Source organism: Podarcis cretensis (genome assembly GCF_951804945.1).
Source record: "Podarcis cretensis genome assembly, chromosome: 11".
Classification (NCBI taxonomy): domain Eukaryota; kingdom Metazoa; phylum Chordata; class Lepidosauria; order Squamata; family Lacertidae; genus Podarcis; species Podarcis cretensis.
Genome location: NC_137180.1, coordinates 8,458,148 through 8,467,275, shown reverse-complemented (window position 1 = coordinate 8,467,275; position 9,128 = coordinate 8,458,148). Strand labels below are relative to the sequence as shown.

General features: G+C 45.5%; 1 protein-coding gene across 1 annotated transcript; it reads right to left on the bottom strand.

Moving 5' to 3' along the window:
- Window positions 1-974: 974 nt before the first annotated feature.
- On the bottom strand, window positions 975-8,658 carry CTSL (cathepsin L). Its single transcript, XM_079996176.1, has 8 exons — window positions 8,508-8,658; window positions 6,989-7,124; window positions 5,935-6,057; window positions 5,697-5,852; window positions 4,768-4,992; window positions 3,028-3,196; window positions 1,898-2,015; window positions 975-1,491 (listed from the first exon to the last, which is right to left on the bottom strand). Exons 2-8 carry the CDS (start codon window positions 7,112-7,114, stop codon window positions 1,392-1,394), a joined length of 1,017 nt encoding a protein of 338 aa, XP_079852302.1. The 5' UTR covers window positions 7,115-7,124; window positions 8,508-8,658; the 3' UTR covers window positions 975-1,391.
- Window positions 8,659-9,128: the final 470 nt, after the last annotated feature.

Here is a 9,128-nt window from a genome sequence, read left to right as displayed (position 1 = left end):
CTTAGAAGACAATCTTCAAGACAGCTCTGTAAAGACAAGATCACTACTGTCCCCCGCCCCCAAATTGAAAATGGTAAAAATTGTTGATTTTAATATTTTTCTTGTAAGTTGTAAAGAGTTGGGGGTTTTCTAAAACTATTTTTTTCTTTTTGGAAAAAGCTTTAAGGTATTATTACAATCAGTGCTTATTTTTATTTCACAAGATTCATAAACAAAATATTAAGCCGCTGTGGAATTCTTTACTTGTTTCTGCATTCTAAGGCCTGTTCTACCTATACAGGTGGTAGCATAACCTGCATCAGTTCATAATGTGGGTAAGATTTCAACTTTACTGTTTTCCCCAAGTTAACACAACATTTTTTCCTAAGACAGAAAACTGCACAGTAGCTTTCTTCAGATTTAGATTTCCAACTCTACTGGTTTACTGACTGCAAATCACTTTGCTTGCAGAGCATTCAAAAATTTTTTATAACTCACCAACAGACTCCAACTGGTACAGTTCACTTTGCTGTGCTTGCAGAACAGGTGTCATTTTAGCAGATGGAAAAGATACCCTATTCAACTGTCACCCGAAGGAAAACTTTTTTTCATATATCTGCACAGCAGAGAGAGCAGGTCCCTGGCATTAAATTGTATAGTCCTATTGTGAAATCATTTGAAGTCTGCTGCAGCAAAGGCTACCAAGGAGCTTTGTGGAACGTTCAAGACTAACAAATATATTGCGGTATAAGCGAGTTTGAATTGTAATGACTTTTGCTAGGAATCTTTTAAGGTACTCATTACAGATGGAGAACCTCAACTCCAATCCCATACAGAAAACATTGCATTACATGCTTTGCACTGCTGTTCTGTTATTTTGCAGCTTTTATTACCACATCAGAAACCAAATTGGTCCAAAACTAATTGATTTGATTGAGAAGGGGGATACAGTGTTAAGTTCATGTACAAAAGAAAGCACACAAAATCCATTCAGGTACATTGAAATGTTTGGTGTTTTATTTTAAAAGCTGTAACGTTCTGTGCAAGTTGTTGCCTAAAAAATAAAATTTTAAAAAAAGAAAATCTACATGGTTTAGCCAGTCTGCAAGCTATCAATATTACAAGCTTGTGCACATAAGCAACATTTACATCAAATAATAAAAAAATTGGAAAAAAGAGGGGCACATGTTGCCATCAAGTAAACATCAGAGAGGTTCAAGGTTAAAAAAAAAACCCAAACAACAATCTTGGAAGAAACAGATACTAGTCAGTTTAAAGTCTTTCTGCAGTTGTTATGCTTCGTGGCATCAGAAGATGTCTGGCGACCAACAAGCTGGAAAGCTTATTCCAGTGGTTCATATTTCCTCAAGTTAAAGGCTGTGGCTGTTCCAGTGGCTCCTTTTTCTGCAAAATTATACTAGGGGATAGCTAGCTGCTGTAGCAATTCCACAGTGGTTTTTCCGATCTTTAGCCATGTAGATATAGCCTTGTTGGCCCCACTTCTCGCTCCAGCTGGAAAAAAACAAAAACACAACATTACAACTTTGCCTCTTGTTACAGGATTTACTTTTGTACCTCCACACCGTCCCCCGTCCCTCTGGTAGTTTTGCACAGAATGCATAACAGATGGACTGCTTCTCTGGCTGAAAGCAATACGACTAGCCAAAAGTGTTTGGGCAGCCTAGAAATTATTAGGCCCAAAGGAATATTTAGTGCCTTGCGTATCCGTTTTTTGGGACAGTTTATACATTCAGCGGATTTCAAACCGAAAAGCTGTTCTTGGTTTGTACAACTTCAAGACTCAGGTAGGAAGTATGAGTGACTGGATGTCCCCAAACCTCAGCCAGAAGAAAACCAAACTTGCATATAGAAACAGTTAAGTCTGACAGAGATCAAAAGATTAAAGAAGTCTCAGTACCTGTTTTTCACAATCCAGTATTTCTTGCCATCTTCATCTGCACCCTCAAAGCCATAGCCAACGACAAGAACACCATGATCCAGCTCTTCACTGCTACACTCTGGCTCGTAATAAATACCTAGAAAGGAAGGAGTCAAAGAAAGTGGATCAGCTTCCAGAAGAACAGCAACCTTTCCTCGTCTACTAGGTCCAAAGTTATCCATCTGAATGCTCAGTCATAGGAACTGCCAGGGGCCTATGTAGCTTCGTAATGTCTTATACTGACTGCGGGCAGCTTGGCCGGGCTTTTCAGAGAGAAGTCTCTGTACCACTGAATTATAAAGGTAAAGGACCCCTGGACGGTTAAGTCCAGTCAAAGGCGACTCTGGGGTTGCAGCGCTCATCTCGCTTTCAGGCCGAAGGAGCCAGCGTTTCTCCACAGACTGTTTTCCAGGTCATGTGGCCAGCATGACTAAACTGCTACTGGCGCACAGAGGACCGCGACAAGTGCCAGAGCGCACGGAAACACAGTTTACCTTCTCGCTGCAGTGGTACCCATTTTTCTACTTGCACTGGCATGCTTTCAAACTGCTAGGTTGGCAGGAGGTGCAGAGTAACAGGAGCTCACTCCGTTACAGGGATTTGAACCGCCAACCTTCTGATCAGCAAGCCCAAGAGGCTCAGTGGTTTAGACCACAGTGCCACCACTGAACTTTAAGTCCTTTCCCTCTCAGTTGATGGGTGCCCCTTGTCCAGAAAGTGTTAGCACTAAGCTAGTTTTGCCCAGTGGAAGAAACTGACACAGGGCTCTATAAGCCTTGGCAGCTTGCAAAAGGCAACTATCTTCCCACCAAAACTCTGCATGAACTCACTAAGAATACGAGGAATGGGGTGCCTTATCTTTATGCAGAAGCAGCAAAAGCCTTGCAATGCTTCTGCAAAAACCATCCAGGCATATTGGAACAAGACCCAGAACCCCAATACACCTCATAGATAAAATGGCCTAAGGATGTACAAGACTAGCGCGCACCAGAATATACAAGACTAGCGCGCACCAGAATATTGTTGCCCACACTGAAATCAAACTGCGCAATACTCCATTCAGCCAAGTCCATTGCAAATCATTTTCAGACCCTTAGACTAATGCTCACCTGACTCATAAAACTGGAAGGAGGTGTGTCCTGCATCGATCGCCACAGAGACTGGTCCTACTGCAGCGACGGCCTTCATGAGGGCCCTTTCCCGGCCTTCAGGGATGTCCACAAAGCCGGTGTCGTTGGCAGAGTTGTATTCAGACTTGTACAAGCAATCTTCGTCATCCTTTGAAACAACAACAGTCACGTTGGTTGTGGTTCAGAACTCAGAAAGTTGGTGAATGCAAAAGAAAAGAAAACCCAAAATAAAAAATATGCATCCAAATTTAAATAACCACAAATGACACAAGAAGTATGTGCCCCAACAATACCACATCTGAGCTTTTGACTAGGTCTTCCCAACTACTTCTTGTTCCCAAACCCAAAGATATTTCACATGTGAAAGAGGTGCCAATTTACACACACACACACACACACACACACACACACACACAGCTCTTCAACTTACAGAAGATATACTGGACCAAACCATCCTCCTCCCAGATGTCATTACTTCAACAAAGACTAAATCAGGGGGTGCTAGAATAGTTGATTTCTTGAATCAGTAATGACTACATTACTTCTGAGGTCCCTTCAAACTCTGATTCACATACATCATGGGTGGAAAACCCATGTCCCTCCAGATATCGCTGGATTCCAACTCCCATCAGCCCCAGGCAACAGGGTGAATAGTCAGAGGATGGGAGTTGTATTCCAGCATCTGAAGGACCACAGAATCCCTACACATCTATCAATTCCCCACCACAGCACTTCTGACAAGTCTCACATTCCACTCCTAGGAATCTCTACAATGCATGCAACATCTGCCCAGGAAAAACAGAGTTAGGATGCCAGGAAAGAACTATGGATAACAGGGAAACGTTAGCAGAGATAGAGTTCTTATCTGAACAGAACTGTCCTTTCATCTCCACAATGAAACAGCACCAGAGGTGAGCAGTATTGGAAAGACACTCCTGAATTCAAGAAACACTTTCTGAAGCAACTCAACATACAGCAGAGATGGGAAAACGAGGGCTCCCCGGAGAATGCTAGACTAGCAGATTCAGCCAGCGTGACGGAGGGTCAGGGGGTAACAGTATCTAGATGGTCACAGCTTCTCCCTTTCCAAAGTGTTAAGAATTTTATTTCTTTGCTGCCCAAGTCATAGTTGGGCCTTGAAGTTAAAACTTCAGTTTAACACGCTAACAGCAGTTTAATGTTGTATTACATCCAACTTGCCACCCAACAAGTGGTATTAGAGGCAAGTAGAAAAATAAAACAGAATGTTCCATTAAGAAGTTGTGGAAGAAAGGTTTCAGTAGTGTAACTCTGAAAGCTATATAGTTTTACAGGTATCTGCGGAATGCTAAGCTGTTTAAGAATCCTATCAAGTCCTTTGAGATAATTAGCCAGCAGCAACTCACTGATGTGTCAACAACCTGTAGTTATTATTTTTAACTTGCATTGCGCAAGTAGAGCTTTAAAGGGTTATCTAGAATGTGCAACCTAGTTAAATTAACCACAACACTATCATTGCTCAAGGCTTTCAAACCAATTCAGGCCAATGATGAAAAGGGGGGGCGGGGCGGGGAAAGGCCTAGTTGCCATTTTCATCTGCTGGGCTGCCAACAACTCAGTAAAACCCCCATGTATGCTTGGGTTCGACCTCTTCCAACACAACTTTTGGAATTTCTTTTCCTGGGAGATCTGACAAGAGAACAGACAAGGAAGAGGCTGTCAGTCAGGAAGCCATTTCACCTTTCCAATGTATGGGTAGGAGTCCTCAGAATCAATGCCGCCGTTGTCCTTTATGTACTGGAAAGCCTGGTCCATGAGGCCCCCATTGCAGCCCTGGTTCCCTTCGGGCCGAGAGCAATCCACAAGGTTTTGTTCACTCAGAGAGACCAGCTTGCCAGTTTTGCGAAAGTGCTGTCCTTCCAGGGCTCCGGTGGTACTGAATGCCCAGCAAGAGCCACACTGACCCTGAAGGCAAATGAGGAGAAATGAATTGGTTTAAAGCCAGGAAAAAGTTCAGCGCATGCTACTGTAATGCTTCTAGTAAAGCAGCGGGAGAAAATGCTGCTTTGGCAGGGTAACTACTCTTCTCAATTTAGTATTTAATGGATGGGATTGATGGGAGTTGCAGTCCAACAATTGGAGGGAGCCAGGTGGGAGCTAAGCCTGGCCTAGACAGAAAACATACAATCTAGAGGCACTATTCAAGCTCAACACATTCCAGGTGGGCAAAAGACACCCAAGGAAGCAGGGCCTGAGGGTCCCCATCCCCTGTGGTTTAGCAAAGGCAACTCAATTTCACTAGCATCAAATAAGAATAAGGCACTTTGTTTTTTTGATGCTATTGCCAAGCATCCCTCAACCAGTTCTCAAGGGATACTCACTGAATGTTAGCTCTACACTGGGGACAGGGAGAGTGCTGTTGTGCTCAGGCATTTAGCTGGTCACTCTGAGATTGGGATAGTTGCCTAGGAGCTTGATCCAATAGGCTCTTATGTCCTCGAGTTCTTCAGCTACCTCCCATAACTAAAGGAGCTATTTTTTTCTTGGCAACGTAGCTATGTTTTGGCTGTAAGTCCTACAGAAGCTGAAGTACCACTTAGAAATCCAACCACAGACTAAGCTGCTTGTGTTAGGCAAAGGAAAAGAAAAAACCCAGATCAAATACATACTTGATCCTTCACTGGTGTGACATATCCTCTATCCCTCCAGTCAACAGATCTTGGCACCTCCAAGAAATTTGGTTCAAGGAACTGTGATCCTGAAAACTTCCTTTCCGTTTTGGAGCGTTTAAATCCATTCATGACTTGCCTAAATTCTTCATTAGTCTGAAGAAAGAGGAAATAAGTAAGCATGCCATCTAAGCAGTTACTCAGGAGATGCTAGCTGTGCAACTTGACATTTACATACCATGTCTCCAAAATGATTCATTCCCAGTCTGTAGCTGTGCTTGCCCAGGCTGTGGTCCAGGTTGTGCAATTCAATCATCTTCAGGTTTTTCTCCCAGATCATTCTTCTCCAGCCTTCCTCCTTCTAAAAGAGGAAGAAAGCAACAAGGAAAACTGAGCACCCAACATCCTCTAACAGCTAAAGACATAGGCTCAGTTCAGACATTGGACCATAGTTTGTAACAAACCATGGTTGGAACCTCTGCAAACCATGGTTGCCTCCCTGTTTTGGTTTCCCTACCTATTTGGTATAGCTACGGCTCCAACTGCCATAGGCTGCTGCAGCTATGGTTTGTAAAATCACACACCACACCAAATCATGGTATCCAGTTCTGGTTTACTGGCTCATTACAAATCATGATTTGTCCCTCCCAGCATCATGCCAAGCCAGAATTCTTAAATGTGGCTTGCAATGACATCTGAATTAAGCAATGAGAAGTATGCCTAGCTTTTCTTTGCTGCTCTAAGCAGCTTACCGTTGCTATGAAAAACATTTCAAACATTAGCCCTAATATTTGAGTAGTTCATACTTAACATGACTACTTTGAAAGCTTGGTATTCCCATATAATAGGAAGCTACATTTTTTTTTCTTCCAAAGATGAGACTTATTCAAGCAGCAAAATAATATTGAAAAATTCTTTTTGTATCTGATAATAAAGTATCTAGAGCACTTGAGTCTACCTGTACAACTTGCCTGCTTGCTGTATGCCTCTGAATCACAATTGGGGAGAACAGTGCTTGCCTGCTTCTCAAAGGAATCTGGTTAGCCACTGAGGGACCAGGATAATGGACTAAAAAGGTGTTCATTATGTTCTTAACTACGATCGTCTATACCAGTAACTCTCAGATTATTGAAGTGTTGTCTGTGTCCCCTAAGGTGGCAATTATACCCAAATACCTAGGCTAGCAGATGGTTTCACCAACAGATACATGAACCATTCATACAACTTTTGCTACGCGCATATTCTGAACACCTTTTGCCCATGCGCACTGAGAGGTATGTAGTAACACTTACCTCATGGTATTTTTTGTTATGCCACGATTTCCACATGCCCCAGTGATCATCCAAAGCAGGGTCCAGGCCTGGGGCAGCAAAGCATGCCTCCAAACTTAGGGCCAAAATGCACAGATAGAACTTCATGGTGAAACCTCTCTATAGGGCACGAGAAAGATCTGATTAGACAGGAATCTCTGCTTCACTTACAGCGAGGAAGCAATAGACAGAAACAGTTTAATCCCCTCTGATGAGGCCATGCAAACTATACAGAAGTGAAATTCACTGAAGAGAGAATAAATTACTTGTTTAAAGTTTTGGTATAAATGCCCCACAGCGCTACCACACAAGGCACCTAGTTATGTATATACATGTTTCAGATCGTGGTTCCGTGGCAAGTGAAAAACAAGCACCAGAAACTAACCAAATGAGAGATATGGAAGGCCTGTTCAAGCAACTACTAAGCCTAGGTTACCCAATCCTGCCAGATGTCCACAAATCTAACAATCCTATACTTTATTATTACAGCCCCCACCCACTGCACAAATATTCAATAGGAGTGAATTAGATTGGCTGCTTTGCAAACAGCTTTTTCCTTTGCAGGTTAGATAACCAAGACAGCGACCTTCCCTCCCTCCCCCGCCCCCAATGTACTTTTCTCAAAGCCCGAAGAAAAACAGGAGGAATCTGCAAGCATTTTAATAGCTGGCGCTTTCAGAAGCCTCCCTGGATACCGATATGAGTCATCAGGCATTTTCCAGGAATCACTTCCGCTCTCCCGACATCCCAGTCTGGGGCGGAGTACCAAGGGGGGGGGGTCCTTGCAAAAAAAAAAAAAAAGCCCAAACCCAGCACGTGACCCCGCTCCAGTAAACAGACACGGGAGCGCCCCTCACATGATAGGCGGCCGAGGGGGGAGGGCGCTCCGGCGCCGGGCCCGGTGTAAACAAGCCCATTTGGCTGCTGATCCGGAGCCAAATCGCTTGCGGGAGGACGGCGCTGGAGCAGAAGCGCGCTGCGGTCTAGTTCAGAAAAGGAAAAGGGGGAAATCCCTAAACCCGGGAGAAGATGAGAAATCCCAGCGCTGGGCTGCCTGGAAGGGAGAGCGCTGGGAAGGAAGGGTCTGGGACCCACCCCAATGGGGGGCGCCCTAAGAAAACGCGCACGAGCAAATGGGGAGCGCCCCAAATCCCCGCTACTCCCACTGCGAAAAGATGGGCAAGGGGGCTCATCGGAGCGCCGGCCACCCAGGGAAAAATACATTGCCCTCCTTGCCCTTCGCCCGCCGATAAAGATACACACCCAAACACCCCGTTAAGCGGGCAGCGGCGCCTCCCGGATTCCTTTCTCCACCGGGGAGCAGGAACCCGAGTGGCACCCAAAGGAGCCCCATTCTTCTCCCCAGGCCCCCGTTAGCGCCAGGGACCGGGGCGGCGGCCAGGGATGCTGGAGACCAAGCGCTCAGCCATTACACCAAAAGAGCCCGCCGAGAGGAGCGAAATGGAGGCTCTTGGCGACCTGCCGGCGCTTGCAAACCCACCTGGTCGGCCCCGGGAACAGAACACCCTCCTCGGCTCGCCGCTGCTCTGGCTTCTTTCGGGCCGGGGGCTTTGCTCTAAATGTGCCCGGCTTGCCGAAGCCCGGCCCCTGTTGCGCTTCGATTGGCTGCCGGGCGCCGAGGCGGAGCGAGGGCTAATCCTGCCGAAGTTCGTGACTCCCGATCCCGTGATCCGAGCGGTGCCCGGACCTGTTCCGTGATGGAGGGAAGGGAGGGGGGGGTGGTTTGTTTTTATGGGAAGCAGTGGGGCGGCCGAGGACAAGGACCCGTGCCCTGGCTCGCTTGTGGGTTTTGCTGGGAAATCATAAGAGGCCCAAGCTTTTCGATATGGAATACAATTATAATAATATAATCAGCAAGGCGAGGGATAATCCTGTTTCAAAACAATGCCGGGGGGAAAGGAGACGTTGCAAGCAGATATGATCTGAATGCCCCGAAGCGCAGCCAACGCGCATTCAGGCCATTTCACCTCGCAAGACAAGGCGTGGTTCTCTTCGTCCAACTCAAAAGCCTTCGCCGCCTGCAAAGCACAAAAACAAACCAGCAGACGTGACGGTAGACATCGGACTACAACTAAATTAAATGCAGATGAACTCGGGTTTC